General features: G+C 43.5%; 2 protein-coding genes across 2 annotated transcripts in view; one reads left to right on the top strand and one right to left on the bottom strand.

The window, feature by feature from the left end:
• The window catches only part of ANKRD62 (ankyrin repeat domain 62), a 301061-nt gene that overhangs the window by 92142 nt on the left and 188698 nt on the right, over positions 1 to 20221 (bottom strand). The gene's annotated exons all lie outside the window — the stretch shown is intronic.
• Positions 4978 to 20221, top strand: part of LOC104671817 (piezo-type mechanosensitive ion channel component 2-like) — a 101599-nt gene continuing 86355 nt past the window's right edge. Inside the window, 6 exon segments of the mRNA XM_030926209.1 lie at positions 4978 to 5164; positions 8582 to 8742; positions 17428 to 17604; positions 17900 to 18025; positions 19739 to 19906; positions 19908 to 19940. Of these exon segments, the coding sequence (XP_030782069.1) occupies positions 5017 to 5164; positions 8582 to 8742; positions 17428 to 17604; positions 17900 to 18025; positions 19739 to 19906; positions 19908 to 19940 (813 nt within the window). The 5' untranslated portion in view covers positions 4978 to 5016.

The raw sequence follows: 20221 nt of genomic DNA, 5'->3' as shown, positions 1-20221 counted from the left end.
TTAGCCGGGGGTGGTGGTGGGCACATGTAATCCAGCACTCGGGAGGCTGAGGCAGGAGCTTGCTTGAACCCGGAGGCGGAAGTCTGCAGTGAGCCGAGATCACGCCAATGCAGCAATTAGTCGCTGTGGGACAGCCAAGACTCGGTCTCACAGAAACATAAATACATAAAACAAATAAGAGTAATATTAAATATTACAAATCAAATGTCGTATGTGAAAAATCTTCAAAACGTACTTTTGAGTTCTAGATAAATAATATCTTAAACAGTACAATATATTGAACTTTAAATGTTATTTATATTAAACAACGCAGGTGAAGCACCTTTCCTGCTAACAGTCTAATTGATTAAACACGTGTCAGTGCAGGTTACATTACCACATATCCAAATAGGAAATCATAACAAAACAACAGATGCTGAGGGACTAAGGAGATTTTGACAATGCTAGAATTTCCATCTTTCTTTAATGGAAAGTAGTTACTATGTAGCCTTTTCAAAGTCAGGCTCCTGTACAGGAAATTAACCATCTTTGGGCCTCCCTGCACGAATTTGTTTCTTCTGTTTTCAAATAAGGATTTGTAAATCTCAGTGCATAAAATTGCTTCACCACAACTATCACCGTGAATAATGTAGTGTACCCAAGCACAGTACTGCATTTGTAGGGCGTGATGGTAGACGCAGGAGGATTCGTCTTCAAGGGAAGGCCACCGAACCCACACTTAGAATAAAATGACAGTCACAAATGAGAACACACGGTTGGAGCCCACAAAGTGTGGAAGTGTAAAGAGTGAGTGAGACAACAGACAATTGTCATCTGCTTTGTTCGAACATGAAAGGAGAGAGCCATTTTGTTTAATGGTCGGGGAGACGTTTAGGAGCGTCAGAGCCCGAATATAGGGAAAGGAGACAAAGTTACCGTAAGTAATCGTTAAAGAAACCCACACAAGAAGAGAGACTTCTGTGGAGAAGACATCAAAGCAGCCTGACTTGAAGGCAGCGGAGGAGGGGGCTTCTCCGAGAATCCTTGTTCGTATCACACTTTTTATTGGAGCCCAGAGTAAAATACTTCATATGACCATTACGTATTTGCACCTGATGTTCAGTAAAGAATTACAAGTCTTTTAAGTTCCTTAGCCTGAAGTTTCCGGGAGTATTTTTACTAGAGTGGGTTTTTGAATTTTATTTTTGGAAAATCAAGATCCATTTTCTTTTTATTTGCTAGGAAGGGAAAAAAAGCTGAATTAAAATACACAGGCTTTCCCGGAGAGTCCATACAGCTGTTGCTTCTAGCAACCACAGCTGGGTCTGCCTCGGAAGCTTGCATTTGTGCAGAATCACCTCTGCCGGAACCCCACTCCGCAGGGGATGCAGTAGTTGAGATCACACAGAGAAAGCCCAGTAAACAGAACCCTGAGACCACTGGGAAACAGATTCCCCACGAAGAAATGTTTGCCCTTTTTATTATCTTCTGAATGGCCTTCTATAAAATAGCCGAGTTCTGTTAAAGAAGGTGCCGATGACAGAATTATAGTCTAAGTTTAATACCTTCCCTCTCATCCATCATTGTGTAGGCTCTTACAAAAGCACGTTTCTAATTCTGCTTTTTCTTTAGAATGAATTTATGATGCAGATTATCAAACCGTAATATATTAAAATCTACCATTAGAAGATGGCTCCTTACTTTAAAATGTTTCCTGTGTAATTAACCACTGTGTTAAATGCTTAACAGAAACCACCTTAATTTTTACAACCTCCTATAAATAGGCACTATTATTTCAGCTAACTGAGACTTAAAGATAGGTTACATACAATGAGATCACTTGGACACAGGAAGGGGAACATCACACACTGGGGCCTGTCGTGGGGTGTGGGGAGGGGGGAGGGATAGCATTAGGAGAAATACCTAATGTAAATGACGAATTAATGGGTGCAGCACACCGACATGGCACATGTATACATATGTAACAAACCTGCACGTTGTGCACATGTACCCAAGAACTTAAAGTATAATAAAAAATAAATTAATTAATAATCATAAAAAAGGATAGGTTACATAGCTTTGCCATCTCACCTAGCTAGTTAGTTTTCTGGTGAAGACTTGAACCCAAGTCTTTTAACATTCTTCTCTATGTCCTCTAAAATCAATGTTATGATAAAAATGAGAAAAAGAGAGAAAAGTAAAAGGATTCACACAAGTGTCTTTTTGAAACAGTACGCTTTATTCATGCATTTAAAATATTTTTATCTGTTTTATGCACACAGTTTTTTATAATACAAGGTACAATTCTCTGAAATTTCTCAAGATAGTTAATAAACTCCTAGACTAGTAAATGACCACCTGATATGTAATTTCTTTTTTTTTTTCTTTGTTTTTTTTTTTTTTTTTTTTTTTTTGTCGTCCATTACAAGCTCATGAGGTTAAACTGCTCCAGAGAGGGTCTGGGGTTTGTGCCTCTAAGGTCAGAGGGAATGACCTGTGTTAGATGCAGAATTCCCTTCTCATTTGTCCCCAGCTGCATCTTGTCCCATTACAAGTTTCTGGAAATCAGCCTTGTGGACCTACTTCCAAAAGGCTTACTCCAGTGTCTTCCTCTGATTTTTTCATTGAACAATCTCTCCTCAATGCGCCCTGCTTGTGGCATGGCAGTTTGGGGGCATTGTTGCTTGAGGACATCTGCTGTGTAGCTGTAGTAGCAGCTGCGGAAACAGCCTCCCCTCTTTGAGTTTCACTCTGTTAATAGCAGTAATTATTACAAAGTAGTTTTCTTGTCATGTGAGGTTGCAGCAGTGTCAATGCAGACCTTTAAGATTCACTCTGAGGTGGTCACACCTCCACACTGAAACCACCAAATTCCTTGTCTTAATAAAGGTATCTTTTCATTTATAAAATGCATCCCTGAAGAGAACAAATACATACTGATGACTGTGCAGCAGCCGATCACTTCCACATTTAGTAACATTTCACATGGAGAGTCCTGACAAAGCAGGAACAACAAATACGTTCCCTGCGATTTGGTGTGTGGCACTGGTGTAGAAGAGATGGGTTGCAATTTTAAGAGTAGCTGGCCTGGCGCGGTGGCTCAAGCCTGTAATCCCAGCACTTTGGGAGGCCGAGGCAGGCGGATCACGAGGTCAGGAGATCGAGACCATCCTGCCTAACACGGTGAAACCCCGTCTCTACTAAAAAATACAAAAAACTAGCCGGGTGAGGTGGCGGGCGCCTGTAGTCCCAGCTACTCGGGAGGCTGAGGCAGGAGAATGGCGTGAACCCGGGAGGCGGAGCTTGCAGTGAGCTGAGATCCGGCCACAGCACTCCAGCCTGGGTGACAGAGCGAGACTCCGTCTCAAAAAAAAAAAAAAAAAAAAAAAAGAGTAGCTAACTTCTCCAAAGTCGAGAGGATGAATTGACTAGCTTAGGAAAATAAGGAAGTAGTGTGTCAGCATAACTCCTTCCACCAATGTAGAACTCGCCTCAGATTCTCTGTCTCCGTTAAATGAACAATCTGTTTCTGGCATACTGTCGTTTACCTGCTGGACATCCTGGGCAAGGGAATTGTTTGAATGATAATGGATAAGCATAGGGACAGTGTGGATTCCTTATAACCATTAACCAAAATGATAGGCATGTTTACAAATATCAAATCAATAAGTTGAAAGTAAACCTGCATTTTATCTAACCAAGCCTCATTTGGTAGAAAATTAATTAACTTTCACAAAGTTAAATAGTTTACTCAGAGCCTACAATTATCCAGATAGAATAATATTATTTATTGTCCATCTTGTTAGAACCCTGCTAAAAATTTCTGGATTAACTGTGATAAATAGAGAAGACTATCAGTATGTCTACTAGGCTTTTTCTTTATATAGACTTTATTGCCCACAAAATTCTTTAAAACATTAATTTGAGTATGAATAAAAAGATATGCTCTTAAAAAATGTAGGAGAAGGAAGGGACTTGTTATGGTCCACTATGAAATAAACGGTAGCGTCCCCGGCTGCTGAGTGCACTCACTGGAAGCTCTCTCTCCCTGCATTCTTTCTCTGGTTCAGGATCTCACACGGTCTTCCCACGCTGCCAATCAACAGTTCGCATCAGTAACTCTCACGTGGGGACATGATGCAGACGTGTCACTCCTGAAAACATTTAGCTTCCATGGCATATGCCTTAGCTGCCAGAGTGGGATTCGTCTACACAAAGGTTGACTGAAAGCACATGTTCTTTAAGAAATTTTTAAAAACTTACAAAAATGTAAATTACTTGATTCTTGCAAGATGGTTTGTTGCGTTACTAAAAAAGCATGATATAATTGCCTCAGCGGTCTCAGTATGCTCTCTCCTTTACAAACCTGCAATCCTGTCCACTCTCGGATCAGTTGCCAAGCCTAGGGTTCAAAGCAAAGCACGCTATTGATGTCACCCTGGAATGCATTTGGCACTAGGGCGTTACTGCAACAGGCATACAGGAATGCAATAGTGGATGATATGTAGCATGATATGTGATCTCTGACATTCCTTATAATTCTTCTGTTCTCATCTCCTTTTTTTCCTTTCTATTTCAATTACTTTGAGCAGCATCAAGAAAAAATTACCAATCCACCAAAATGAGTAAGTCCCCCTGTGAAGCCATGAAATGCTTGCTCTACATGATGCCATTTCATGCTTCTACACCCTAAACTCTGACCATTTTCTCCTCCGGGAAAAATGTCAAGTTTAGGTGTGGATAGCTTTCATTACCAACTAATCACTAGAACCTGAATTAGAAAAGCTAACAAAACCTAACCGAGTTTACAGTTTGTTTTTAGAAAGAACTTAAAACAAACAAACCAACCAGAAAGTGACAAAACGCTAACACCCCACCTTGTGAGGTCTTTGTACATGCACTGATTTCATTCGTGTTTATCCTCCTTTTACTTGCCCCTCACTCAAATCTCTCCCAACACCCTTGCCTCTTCTGACTCAGCTGCTCTCTGCCAACAGACTGGCCCGCCCGGAAGGAAGCCTCCCTGACCTCACCCTGATGCACCTGACCGCCAACCTGGAGAAGCCGGAGGTGAGGAAGTTGGCTGAGCCTGGGGAGGAGAAGCCCGAGGGCTACTCTGAAAAAGCCCAAAAGGGTGATCTTGGGAAAGACAGCGAGGAGTCAGAGGAGGAGGAAGAAACATCAGGTAAACAGCTGCTCAGAGAATGCTGGCTGCCAGACTGAGTGAAGGAAACGTTGACTTGCTCCAAAGGAATACATACTTTGACCCAGTCCATGACATAAAAATTGGAGTGGTTTTTGTTTGGTTGCTATAGTTTTAATATTACTGTTCCAATTGCTCCAATTTCCTTTTAATTCTGACTGAGAAAAGACCAGATGGCTGGTTCTCAGTGACTGACCCCCAAGTAGCACTCCTGGCCAGACACTGGCGGGGCGTGGTGTTGACCATGTGCTCAGTCAGAGCCTCTCTGTTTCTACCAGATGCAGGTACAACCTGGCTGTGCAGAATCTCCAAAGGCTGTAGACATCACCTTTATAAATGCATTCTCAAGAAACCATTCTTTTCCAGAAAACTGATAATTAAGAATGTATTTCTAGCTCTGATTTGATGCCTCAGCACATGGACACTGGAGGAGAAAGTCAGCAGTTGGATAATTATCATTTCAAGCAAACTCCCAGAGATGTTTTTGTCAATATTGCTGTTTTAGGGGTTTCACTCTTTATTCTTTGGGCTCTTTCTACTTCCCTTCCTAAACTTGAAATAATGTTTTAACAGGGCCTGATGAGCATTGAGCAGCCTCAGTGATCAGGGATTGTTATCTGACAGAGAATATAAAGTCTACGTAGCTGTTTCCAGGAAGTCTGGGACAACCCAGAGAGCATCATCTCTGGGGTGAGGTTCTGGGGCTATGACCTTAAGATGCTGCACTTGTCTTAGCTGGTCAACTGTCCTGAACAAAATTAGAAAATAAAAAAAGTAGCAGGAAGACTCCTTCCAACGGTTTGTGCCCCTTAAACTTGGTCTTCTTTCCCCTCTCATCTCAGAACACAGAGGAGAGGACCAGAAATGTTCTCTCCATATCTGAGCATTGTGAATTCCTCAGTGTGAAGGGGAGACCCCAGATCTGTGAGGCCAAGTACCTAAGTCTAGGATTTTATTACACTACTTCAAGATGGATTTTGAGCTTTACTAATAGGTCCTGCCCAAAATTGCACAGCCCCTTTTCTCTCAGTCCCTCATGTACATGGCAGCTATACATCTAAATCATGCTCATTTATTACCTACACCTTTTTATTGACTACCGTCTGAGTCACTCTCTAAATACAGTAGTCCTGCCTTAGCCTTGGGGGACATGTTCTAAGACTCCCAGTAGATGCTAAAACCTCAGATAGCACTGAACCCTGTGTACACTATGTGTGAATTTCTTTTTCCTTCTTTACAATTACACAGATAGAACAGTTGCTCTTACCTTAAAGCTTACCAACCTCAGTGTGCATTTTTTTCTTTCCTTATTAATAAAATTGAGAATTGTTACCATTCACTTAAAGGAAGCATTTTGTGGCTTCTCTCTGGCATATTCAAATTGCCAGCATCACTACTCTTTCACTTGGAGCCGTTAGAAAGTAAAATAAGAGTGACTTGAACACAGCACTGCAATACTGCAGTGAGACAGCTACTAACACAGTGAGACAGCTACTAAGACAGCTACTGCAACTGAGACAGCTACTAAGTGACTGACCACTGGGCAGGGAGTGTAGACAGCATGGCCCTGCTGGACAAAGGGATTCACATTCCAAGGGGAAGGACAGAGTGGGACAGCATGAGATATCATCCTTCTACTCAGAACAGTGTGTAACTTAAGACTTCTGAATCATTTCTGGAATTTTCCATTTAATATTTTTGGACTGTGGTTGACTGCAGGTAACTGAAATCTTGGAAATCATAGCCATGGATAAAGGAGAACTACTGTAAGCATATTTCACAATAACTAGAACCTTACTTAGCTTTCAGAACCAGGTACAGTAACTGTTGCATCTACCCAAGCCAGTTAAAGAAGCTACTTAAAGAGATACTTAGGACTTATAATCTGCCAAGATAGACTTGTGAGCTTTTGTTTACAAACAAGCTTTTGTTTACAAAAACAAGCTTTTGTTCTGTTATTACAGAACAGTCCTGTTGTGACTTTCAGTCAATAAAGTGAGCCAGCACAGTCCTTCTAGATAGAAGCATGACTCCTGTGTTAGCATAAGGTAGAAATAATAAAATAAGTAATTTGATTAAAAATTATTATTTGAATGAATCTGACCATGTTTCAGAAAAGCACAGGCTGAGTCACTCTGATGCTTAGAGTTCACTTCTGATTCTGACCAGGAGCAAGCTCTTCCTGCCCGTGCAGCGCTCTGACCGGTTCACTTTTTCATGGAAACCAGAGAGCTTTACCACTCACCAGTTAAGCTTTGTCAAAGGAGACAGGCCACTTATAAAAGTGCTGTTGTGGCAAGAAAGATATCCTTTAGAAGGAGTTAAGATTATTTAATATTCCGAGAATATTAGGAAATTATAGTTTGGTCTTAAGAGTAAATCACATCAAAGGGGCTGGGCATGGGGGCTCACGCCTGTACTCCCAGCACTTGGGAGGCTGAAGCTGGCGGATCATTTGAGGCCAAGAGTTCAAGACCAGCCTGGCCAACATGAAGAGACCTTTTCTTCTACTGAAAATACAAAAATTAGCTGGGCATGGTGGTCTGTGCCTGTAGTCCCAGCTACTCAAGGAGAATCGTTTGAACCCAAAAGGCAGAGGTTGCAGTGAGCTGAGATTGTGCCACTGCACTGCAGCCTGGGCTACAGAGCAAGACTGTCAGAAAAAGGAAGGAAAGGAGGGAGGGAGGGAGGGATGAGGGAAGGAAGGAAGGAAGGAAGGAAGGAAGGAAGGAAGGAAGGAAGGAAGGAAGGAAGGAAGGAAGGAAGGGAAGGAAGGAAGGAAAGGAAGGAAGGAAAGGAAAGGGGGAGGGAGAGAGGGAAGGAAAGAAGGAAAGAAGGAAGGAAGGAAGGAAGGAAAGGAAGGAAGGAAGGGAAGGAAGGAAGGAAGGGAAAGGAAAGGAAGGAAGGAAGGAAAGAAGGAAGGAAGGAAGGAAGGAAGGAAGGAAGGAAGGAAGGAAGGAAGAAAAGTAAATAATGTTGATCATGCCACTGCACTCTAGCCTGAGCTACAGTGCAAGACTCTGTCAGAGAAAGAAAGGAGGGAGAGAGACAGAGAGAGAAGGAAGGAAGGAAGGAAGGAAGGAAGGAAGGAAGGAAGGAAGGAAGGAAGGAAGGAAGGAAGGAAAGGAAAGGAAAGGAAATGTCAAAATCCTTCTTTACACTAATTTAATCAAAAGGTAGACAAAAGCCACATTGTCCCTCCAAGTCTCAATTTATGATATCTGTGTCATCATGACTTGGGATTCTTATATCATCCTTATTCCAGATTTTGGTTTTCTTAGAATTCATCCACTATAATTACTTTGCAGCCTCTCATTCCAACCTGAAAGTTACAAGATATGCTTTAAATGATAATGTTTAAAAAAGGTTACGCTCTTGTCTGTACTTCCTGTTTTGCAGATTTAAGGAACAAATGGCACCTGGTGATTGACCGCCTCACTGTGCTCTTCTTAAAGTTCCTGGAGTATTTCCACAAGCTGCAGGTGTTCATGTGGTGGATTTTGGAGTTGCACATCATCAAAATCGTTTCCTCTTACATTATCTGGGTTTCCGTGAAAGAGGCAAGTGAACATTTCTCCTATCATCAGGCTGAATAGAAGCACAGTAGGTCATCATTTTCCTTTTCCAGCTGTCCATGATTTTTTTTAATGTAATCCCCATTACATTAGGGTATCAAGACTCCAACATAAGTACTTACACTTATAGAAATCCAAGGGTCAGGAGCACTGAGAAAAAGGAAAGAGGCTCATGGCTGAGTTTCTCATTGGCTTGGTCATATTACAAACGCTACTTATTTTCATCTAGTCCTTAGGGAAGTGTGTGAGAGCAGGCTGCCCTTCTGCCCCTGCCTATGGGAATCTATCTCCCTAAATTCTCCAAGGAAAACAGGAGCATTCCAGTTTACGTTACCAAGGAGAAAGCTCAGTTTCCAAAATCTAATAAAATCTTTAGTAGAGCTCACCTTGTTTACTATTGGATTTCTTGAGAGAGAACACAAAGTCTTCAGCCATGCACCTGTACTGCACTTCTGTTTCCTTGATTGTAAAGAAGAGAGTCATCATCCAGCCAAAAGATTATTTAATGTTCACTGCAGAGAAATTAGCTTTCTTTCCTTTTTTTCAACAAATAGTGTTTGCATACTTCTGTATGCCTGGACTATTTCTGAGTTGGTTACAATTCAAGAAGTCTTTACCCTCTAAAAATTAATCAAGGAAGTACTGCGTATAATCTTTAAAAAGTTACATATATAACAGTAAAATATCACAGCTACAACACTACAACCCTAAAACGTTTCACAAATAGGTAGCTAAGAGATGAACCTTAATTTGAGCTCTATAGTCTAAACTAGAACTTCTGCCCCAGTTCATACAAACCGTCTGAAATGGGCAGGGGATCACTGCCAAGTGGGAATGAAAACAGAAGCCCCTCTCTGTGAGATTGGTGGGGGAAAGGGCAGTGACTCCATTCTTTTTTTTTTTTTTTTTTTTGATTTTAATTATTTTCAAAATAGTTACTTTTATTCCTTTAAGTACTTTTTTTATTATTATTATACTTTAAGTTCTAGGGTGCACATGCACAATGTGCAGGTTTGTTACACATGTATACATGTGCCATGTTGGTGTGCTGCACCCATTAACTCGTCATTTACATTAGATATATCTCCTAATGCTATCGCTCCCCTGTTTCCCCACTCCACAACAGGCCCTGGTGTGTGATGTTCCCCTTCCTGTGTCCAAGTGATCTCATTGTTCAGATCCCACCTATGAGTGAGAACATGCGGTGTTTGGTTTTTTGTCCTTGAGATAGTTTGCTGAGAATGATGGTTTCCAGCTTCATCCATGTCCCTACAAAGGACATGAACTCATCTGTTTTTATGGCTGCGTAGTGTTCCATGGTGTATATGTGCCACATTTTCTTAATCCAGTCTGTCATTGATGGACATTTGGATGGGTTCCGAGCTTTTGCTATTGTGAATAGTGCCACAATAAACATACGTGTGCATGTGTCTCTATAGCAACATGATTTATAATCCTTTGGGTATATACCCAGTAATGGCATGACTGAGTCAAATGGTATTTCTAATTCTAGATCCTTGAGGAATCACCACACTGTTTTCCACAATGGTTGAACTAGTTTACAGTCCCACCAACAGTGTAAAAGTGTTCCTATTTCTCCACATCCTCTCCAGCACCTGTTGTTTCCTGACTTTTTAATGATCGCCATTCTAACTGGTGTGAAATAGTATCTCATTGTGGTTTTGATTTGCGTTTCTCTGATGGCGAGTGATGATGAGCATTTTTTCAAGTGTCTCTTGGCTGTATAAATGTCTTCTTTTGACAAGTGTCTGTTCATATGCTTTGCCCACTTTTGATGTGTTTTTTTTTTTTTTTTTCTTGTAAGTTTGAGTTCTTTGTAGATTCTGGATATTAGGGCAGTGGCTGCATTCTTAAGTCATGGGGCATATACATGAAATGGAGCCCAAATCTATCCTAATATTTGTATTCATTGAGAGCAAAAGTTTAAGCATTTTAACTGTAGAGGTGAATTGAACAGTTCAGATAAAAATTTGAGGGCTAGGGTATTAAAGAGAAATAGAAAAGAACAAGAGAAGGCATTTGACAAAAAATGCACAAAGACCATTTCTGAAGAAATCCAATCTGAGGTACAGATGCCTTCTGATTCATGAGAAGCTGTGCTGTGGGGTGTGAAGGCGTGTTCAGACAGTGTAATGATGGGAGTGGGCATTGGGGGAACGGGAAATTCATGGGAGTCAGACACAGAGAATCTGCTGTCATAAATCCATCCTGTTGTACAATCCATCCATCAGAAAAGGGTTAAAGGATGCAATTTCTTATAGATCCTAAACAAAAGGCAGACAACTTTTTTCATTATCCTTAATGAGTCCCCAGACATAAACTTGTTAACAGACCATTAAGTAAACAAAATATCTAGTTACCTTGTTACACTCTTAGGAAAACAGCCTTCCATGGAGTATCGCCACTCCCTTCTCTGTGATTGACACATTGTGCAGACTTTCAGAATTTTCATTCCTGGCCGGGCGCGGTGGCTCAAGCCTGTAATCCCAGCACTTTGGGAGGCCGAGACGGGCGGATCACGAGGTCAGGAGATCGAGACCATCCTGGCTAACACGGTGAAAACCCGTCTCTACTAAAAACTACAAAAAACTAGCCGGGCGAGGTGGCAGGCGCCTGTAGTCCCAGCTACTCAGGAGGCTGAGGCAGGAGAATGGCGTAAACCCGGGAGGCAGAGCTTGCAGTGAGCTGAGATCCGGCCACTGCACTCCAGCCTGGGTGACAGAGCAAGACTCCGTCTCAAAAAAAAAAAAAAAAAAAAAAAAGAATTTTCATTCCTAATTTCATGTCTCTCACCTTTAACTTTAAAACAAGTGAGAGACACATGAAGCGTAGAAATCCTGCTCCTTCTGCTGCCAAATCCCATTGCTGTAAGATTGTTTCGGCCACTCGTGTTGTAGGTGATGTCACCTCACTTGCATGGGGGTTTCTGGCCCTGAAGCTTTGGTCTCTGGGTTCTTGACAGTGTGTGCATCGCTGGCTCTGTCTAATGTGATTGGCACACTGAGCGATCAATTTGGTGACATGCAATCAAAAGACTTCTCTTCAGACCTTTATTGTCCCTTTAAAATGCATCCTATAGGGAAACTTTCCTCCATGTGCCTGAACTCAGCGCACTTTCTGATCATTCCTAAGAAATACAAAATCCTACAGTGACTTAATTGAGCAAAATCTCACTTCAGTAGTTAAAATTGTGGAGTCACAGAGAATCATTGAGACTTGAGTCCCTCCCCAGGTAGAAGATCCTCCTTTCCTACCTGATCCTTTCTTTCTCACCCACACCTCCTTCCTTCCTAACTTCTGTAAGGAAGTTTTTTATTAAAAAAAAAAAAATCCACCTTACAGAGGCTCTTTAGTCCTTCTTCTGTTTTATTCTTTCCTGGGCTGGAGCTCAGACTTACAGGCTTAGGGCAGGGCCCCCTGGGATGGGGATGTTGTGACTTGGCCTGTGCCATCCCATGATGGCCTCCTGCTCTGGGCTGGCAGCTGGCGGGTAAACCTGCCCTTGCCCTCCTGGAGGCTCCTCGGTGGGGCATCCCACTGGCACTCTTGGCCGGCACTGGCACCCAGCCCCTGGTTGCCCAGCCCCTGGTTGCCCAGCTCCTTCTCCTCCTGGACTTCTCTGTGGAGTCCTGCTGCCCTTCCAGACAGCCTTCCCTGCAGCCTCGGAGCAGCTCTGGGCGCTCTGTGCCTTCCCATCAGGCCCAGGAGCTGCCATCACACAGGCCCTGCTCTGCTTGCACACATGGGAGCCCGACAGAGAGACTCCGCACCCTGTAGCCAGAGCTCTTCATCTCTCAGGCCCCACGGGTACCAGTGCCCAAGCTCTGTGCCCAAGCTCCAGGTGCACGCATCGGGCTCCGAGTGATTAGCTCCTCACTCGGGCTGTGTGCAGAGGACATTCTCCTCCCTGCATCTCCACCTGCCCCATCATCTTGGCACTGGGCGGGGAACAGGCAGGACACAGCCCCTCTCCACAAAGAAAGCTCTTCAGGAGCTGTAGGCAGCTTTAGGTTCAAGACATCCTTACCCAAGGCCTCAGTAAGGGTGCTTGTTTTCACAACTTTTGGGTTCATCTCTGGTGTAAATATTAAACCTTTTCAAAGTTATCATCATGAAGAATCTGGAAAAGAAGAAGCTGCTGGAAAAGAAATGGTTAGTGAAACATTTATTTTACATCAACATCTTATTCAGGAGTGACACTGCTTTGGAATAATCTAGATTTAAATATATATATATATATAATGCATACAACATTTTCTTCTCCTTTTGAAATGCACAGCTACTTTCTAATTCCAAAGGCTGTTAGACAGCTCTGTGAGGTCAGGTGAATCTTGAGGAAGAGGCCACACTTTCTGTTAGCACCTCAGCTCTTCCCCGGGGGCCTGGCCAGTTGGAGAAGCTCCATGAATGAAGGAAGGAAGGAAGGAAAGAAGAGAGTAAAAGGACTTTGCAAACCTGAGGTTTCTCCTTCTTGTCAGTTGAGGTTTCGTCATTATTGTTATATTTTCACTCTCACTAAGTTCATTGTGAACTCACAATAGGCCGGGCGCGGTGGCTCACGCCTGTAATCCCAGCACTTTGGGAGGCCGAGAGGGGCTGATCATGAGGTCAGGAGATTGAGATCATCCTGGCTAACACAGTGAAACCCCATCTCTACTAAAAATACAAAAAATTAGCCAGGCGTGGTGGCAGGCGCCTATAGTCCCAGCTACTGGGGAGGCTGAGGCAGGAGAATGGCGTGAGCTTGCAGTGAGTGGAGATCACGCCACTGCACTCCAGCCTGGGCAACAGAGTGAGACTCCGTCTCAAACAATAAAAAGAACTCACAATAAAGTGAATGTGTACATGGTGCTAGGTGCTGGTGCAGTAGCTTGAAAGACACTTGTCTGAGCTCACAGCCTGAGGGGAATAGGCTGTCAAATAAAACTAAAAGTGATAATAACTGCTGTGCTAGAGGTGTCCACAGTGAGCACTGGCTGCACAGGGAGGAGTATCTCTTGCAGGTGGTTGCAGCCTGGAGGTGATAGTTGCAGCCCGAGTCCTTTGGGGGAGGGAAGCCAGGGATGGGTAAGTGCAGGGCCCAGGAGGCTTGGGTTCTCAGAGGCCCCTTCCCTCGAGGCAGGGCCCTCATGCCCCACAAGGTTATATTCAGATAGGATGACAACCCCTGTACAGTGCTTTGTTGGGAAAGCATTATGGCATAAAACTGTTTCTCAAAATCCTTGATAGTAAGAATCACCTGGATACTTGTTATGTATGTGGACCAGTGTCTATTTCCCCAAAATTCTAATTCATCAGGTGTTGGTTGTAGCCCAGGTATTGTCATAGTCATTGTCCTCCTCCTCCTCCTCCTTCTCCTTCTCCTAATTCTCCTTCCCCTTCCCCCTCCTCTTTTCTGTTTCCCCTTCTCTCTCCCCTTTTCTCCCTCCTCTTCTTCTTCCTTAACCTTCTTCCTCCTCCTCCTCCTCTTCCTCCTCCTCTTATTCCTCCTCCTTTCTTCTTCCCTTCCATGAGATTCTTACCATCAGGGAAATGATGAGATCATGATCTCTAGATGACAGGACTGTGAGAGGGCATGGCGCACTGAGGTTTGCACTGGGCTTGCTATTTGTATGGAATGAAGTATCATACTTCACTGAGCCCCAGTTTTTCAATTCGTAAAATGATAAAAAAAAAATATTCACCTCACAGAGGCTCTTTAGTCCACCTCTAATTTGACTTCTCTAGGATGCTGAGGACTCGGGATCCTTTCCTTGTCACTGAAGCTCTCCCTCCTCGTTTTGGACATCAGCTCACCTTCCCGGCCCCTCCCCACAGCTTCGTCAGACCCTTCCTGTCTCATTCCTGGGCTCCTCCTGCCCTTTCCACCAGCGTCCTCAGCGTGTTCCTCAGGTTCTGTCCACAGCCTGTTTCTGTTCTGGACTGTCATGGGTGAGCTCACTAGCTCACAAGCACAGGACTCTGGTTCAGTTGCCCTCCACCTGCTGCGAGTCCTAAAATCTGTGTCAACTCACTGCTGTCTTTGAACTCCAGGCCCCTGTGTCTACGGGACAGCTGGGCCTGACCCCACTTCTTGAGTGGCCCCAAAGCACCTTCAGGTGTCCTACTCACTCCCTCTGCCTCCACTCCCCTTTAGATTGCGCTTACAGATTCCCAGCTTTTCCCAGTCTTTTCTCTTTCCAACACGTATTCCACAATGCAGCCAGAATCGTCTCCCACAGGGTAGATGTGATCATGAGAACCCTCTACCTGAAACCTTGCAGCAGCTGCCTCTCATCCTCACTGGTAACATAGTAGAAGACCCCCATGATCCAGCCCAGACCACTTCACCTTTGCCATCCCTGGACAGTCTAGGACGCCGGGTGGGTTTTAAAGTCCTCTGACAGGTTTCAGATGACACTTCTCTCCCAGTGAATCACTTGCTTCTCCAAGGATGGGCAGCCCATGCTCTCCCAAGTCTGGAAGGGCCTTGGACCTGCTGTTTCTTTTGCCTGTCTAACTGCTGTTTAGTCTTCAGGTCTCAGTCCCCTTACGCTGCCACCAAGTGCCTTTGTGCCTCCATCTGTCCCTCCCACATGCCTCCTGCGGGCAGGGAATCCTCAAAGGATGTGTCACCTTGAACCTGGTTAAGACTTAATGAAAGTTACTATCTTTACTTCCCTTTTCCCATCACTCAGAAAATTGAAAGTTCTGAATAAATTGTGCTGTCTTTATACTAAAGGCCTTAGATACATAGTAACAGACATAACAGAGTTACTTTCACAGCATCTTTAATAGGGTTTGCTTTTTAATATCCAAATTGACGAGACACTTGCTGATGGCTAAGGAGGAAGTCAGTTCGCTAATCTATCTGTTTTGTTAAAAGGTAACTTTGATTATGTTTATGAGTGAGTTATGGTTTGCAGGGCCTTTCCTTGTACAGTATTTCTTTCATCTTCAATTAACTCTGTCAGGCATCTCTTCCTACCCTAATATTTCAGCACTTAATTCTCAGAGAGGTTCCTTGCATTGGACAGTGACAAATAGTTGAGTAGAAGAATAACAGGTAACAAATAGCAGAATTAAATACTGTCATACAGTCTCCACATTTTCTTCTTTCATAGTTTTTTAAACCTTTTTTTTTTTTTTTTTTTTTGAGACTGTAGTCTCACTCTGTCACCCACGGGTGGGGAGTGCAGTGGCACAATCTCGGCTCACTGCAACCTCTGCCCTCCAAGTTCAAGTGATTCTCCTGCCTCAGCCTCCCAAGTAGTTGGGATTACAGGCGCCTGCCACCGAGTCCAGCTAGTTTTTGTATTTTTAGTAGAGATGGGGTTTCACCATGTTGGCCAGGCTGGTCTTGAACTGCCTGACCTCATGATCCACCCACCTCGGCCTCCCGAAGTGCTGGGATTACAGGCATGAGCCACTGCGCCCGGCCTCTTCTTTTATAGTTTTATAAGCCAAGTAGGTAACTATGTCTCTTATAGCCCACAAGGCTTAGCCCACAATGCTTGGTACATGTTTAGTTGTATCAAATGAGAGCATGCTATTATTTCTACCTGATAATATTAAACATTTCTAGAATATTACTTTCACAATATTCAGCATAAATGAGCATTTCCCATGCCTGAAGAAGAGAGTGGTCCTTCTATACTGTCCTGATGAACTATGAACTATACTACAGAATTGCTAGAAATGTGAGAACATCTGGCCTGATCAATGAACTCGCATGCAGTCCAAAGTCAACAGTTCAAGCTGAGCTCACAAACTTGCTGCTCTGACCAGCTTCCCTGTCAGCACTGCTGTATCAGTCATGGTACTGTAATCCACTCAGGCTCTCAAGTGGAAACCTGGGAGTCACTCCTTGAACTTTCTCTCCTACCCACCGGCTCACCAAGCCAGCCAGTCATCGAGTCCAGCTAACTTTGCCTCCCATCTTGAACCCGCTGCCTCCTCCCCATCTTCCCTGGGCTAGTTGCAGCAGCATGTGAGTGGGTCACCTAACCTCACATCCAGTCCCCACAATGCACCCTCCATTCGTCAGTTACATTGATCTCAGTGGGAAGCAAATCTTACCTCCAAATTCCCAGTGTAGTGCCCTTGCACAGCTCTCCATTTTCTGAAGACTGGGCTCCTGCACCACAGCATGGTGTAAGAAGGATCCGTCAAAACTTGGCTGTAGCTGCACCTCCAGCCTCACCTCCTGCTGCACTTCACACTTTCAACTCTGAACTTTCCAGTTGTTTGTTGTCGCCTGTCCCCACCATATTAGCTTATGCTTTCCTGCCTTCGCCCATGCCTCCTTTACCTAAAGAATCCACCTCCCGTCTTTCTTGGCCTGGCTTAGTTCAGGCACTGTCTCCTTCTTGAAAATGCTTCCTGACCTCCACATTGGACCAAGGACCCTTCTGGATGCTCTCACAGGAGCCTGCCCACATTGATAGCTTAGCCAGTGCTACATGATATACAAGATGTAATGTCCCCGAGGGGTGAGACCATAACTCACCTACTTTAGTACCCCAGCACCTAGGGCAATTCCATGCACGTGCTAGGAATCCAGTCCACTTTTGCTGAACTGAGTAAATCAAGTCATCCTGTTTTATGGATGTCCTGTTTGTTATGCCATGTTACGTATTTTTGTCCCCATTTCTGGTTGTATGTTTTCAGGTATCTCTGTTCAACTATGTATTTTTGATTTCTTGGGCTTTTGCTCTGCCGTACGCCAAGCTGCGCCGTCTGGCTTCAAGTGTCTGCACGGTCTGGACGTGTGTGATCATCGTCTGCAAAATGTTGTACCAGCTCCAAACCATTAAGCCTGAGAACTTCTCTGTTAACTGTTCCTTGGTGAGCCTCGGTGATAGGGGAATATTCCTGACTGCCCTTTAGCAAAGCAAGGCAGATGCTTGGGGAACCACCATCCCCAAGCACATTTGTCCTGACCTGGCCTGGCTTGTAAGTCACCTCTCCCTGGTCGTGCTCTGGCCCTGTGTTAAGCCTCCTCTCATACTGAGGTCTTCCCCGAGATGGGCCTGCCCCTCCCATCCCACCACTGTCCATTTGCTCAAAGCTGAAGAATATCTAACCCGAGCTCTCCTCATCTGTGAAGCTATTTTTTTACTCCATTTTCTTTTATTTTTAGCCAAATGAAAATCAAACAAACATCCCCCTTAATGAGTTGAACAAGTCTCTGCTCTACAGTGCTCCTATCGATCCTACAGAGTGGGTCGGCCTGCGGAAGTCTTCGCCTCTGCTAGTCTACCTAAGGGTAATGGCTTTGTCGTGCTTAGTTTGGGCCTCCACACCGTTATATAATAGTTCAGGATTCTTCCCTGAGACGCTCAACATCACATTTGATAGTAACCACATATTCTCATGTGGGATTTGGCATCACCTTTGCAACAAACTCTAAGTGTTAAAATCAGTATTGTGGCACGTTAAAGAGAAAATGATCAAATGGTCTGAGATTGCTTGAATAAAATGTGACAAATACATTCACTGGAAAATTATACAATCGTTTTAAGACCATTACAAGATTAAGGTCGATGGGTGTATTAGAATTGAAGCATGTTTAAAATATATTAAGTTTTTTAAAAAGCAAATTTCAAAGCACTGTGCATAGTATGATCTCTTCTAGACACAAAGAAAAATATTGAGTAAAGTATACCAAATGCTCAATAGTGATTATTTCTGAGAAGCGGATATAGCCTTACAAGACATTTTTGCTGTGTAAATTCTGTTTCTCTATAGTTTTTTATAAAGAGAATCTATGACATCTAGAAGTAATAAAGCATATATTTATAAAAGGGAACTTGAGTACAAACAGCCATACAAACATAATGAAAACAACATGCTTCAGATTTTTCACATTTTATTTTTGTGGATTATCTGAGCAGTCCTAATCATGTTACACTGGCAATGCATTTAATGGTACAGCCTCTACACTCAGCACCTGGGATTTTTAAATGTATTAAGCATCCCAGTTTTCTTTGTGTAGCTTCTAGATTTTTCGTCACGTGGTAGACATCTTTTGTACTAGTAGCCACTGTAAATAGCTGTTGTGAGGATAAAGCAAATTGGTATTTGAAAAGGGTGATTGAATCGTGTCTGGAACCCATGATTCCATAAATGTTAACTGTTTTCATTATCTTGAATAATCATTATATCATCACTATTATTATTATTATTACTGTTGTCAGATGCTTCTCAATCTATTGCTCTCTGTAGCAAGATTTCAGGGGTGTTCGAAAGTTTCCCCCTAAGCAGCTTCCCGTTCTTCCAGCTCGGTGCGTTTTCCAAGATGTCTCTGTACTGTTTTTGCACTTCTGGTCGCAAACAAGGCTGAACTACCCTCCTTGGATAACTGGAAATTGCTTCCTTGGTGTGAGATGTGTAGTTTTGAGAAATAGGAATGAGCAGCAGCATCTTATGTCTGGAGATTCTAGATCCTATTACTTTGGAAGTTAGCCTGATTTTCTAATAGAGATAATGCCACAATAAATAAGACAGAGCAAATGAATATTGAGCTCAAAACTGTTTAAGAGAGGTGAGCTGCCGGGCGCGGTGGCTCAAGCCTGTAATCCCAGCACTTTGGGAGGCCGAGACGGGCGGATCACGAGGTCAGGAGATCGAGACCATCCTGGCTAACACGGTGAAACCCCGTCTCTACTAAAAAAATACAAAAAAACTAGCCGGGCGAGGTGGCGGGCACCTGTGGTCCCAGCTACTTGGGAGGCTGAGGCAGGAGAATGGCGCAAACCCAGGAGGCGGAGCTTGCAGTGAGCTGAGATCCGGCCACTGCACTCCAGCCTGGGTGACAGAGTGAGACTCCGTCTCAAAAAAAAAAAAAAAAAAAAAAAAAAAGAGAGAGGTGAGCTTTTATAAAACATTGTCCTTGTAGTTGTAAAGAATGTGGGAATTGCTTGAAATTAGCAAATCATACAGCATCTGGCTGACACAGTTGTGTTTCCCTGCTTTGTAGAATAACCTCCTGATGCTGGCTATCCTGGCCTTTGAAGTCACCATTTACCGCCATCAGGAATACTATCGAGGTCGAAACAACCTGACGGCCCCTGTGTCTAAAACTATCTTTCATGACATCACAAGACTACATCTAGATGATGGGCTTATTAATTGTGCCAAATATTTCAGTAAATTACTTCTTCTACAAATTCGGTCTGGAGGTGAGTTTCCTTGCTGACATGTTTTATTTCTCTTTTCCATGAAAATTCAAAGAACTGCTTCTGGCCAGTTGGCCACTGGAACCTTGTGATACATCTCCAGGCGTGATAGCGGTCTCCTTGAGAAGAACAGAAAGTATTTGTACTGATGGTTAACTGGCTTGACTGAAAGTTTTCCAAGATTGAGTGCTGAACATCCCCCTCCACAGCAGTGCCTTGGCCTCTCTGGATCTCCAGAGCAATCTAAATGCATGGCCATCAGTTGCCGTGTTAACAGGTTTCTT

This window comes from Rhinopithecus roxellana, chromosome 21 (assembly GCF_007565055.1).
Source record: "Rhinopithecus roxellana isolate Shanxi Qingling chromosome 21, ASM756505v1, whole genome shotgun sequence".
In the NCBI taxonomy this organism is placed as follows: domain Eukaryota; kingdom Metazoa; phylum Chordata; class Mammalia; order Primates; family Cercopithecidae; genus Rhinopithecus; species Rhinopithecus roxellana.
Note: the sequence above shows the minus strand (reverse complement) of the source record. Positions and strands in the feature narration are given on the sequence as shown.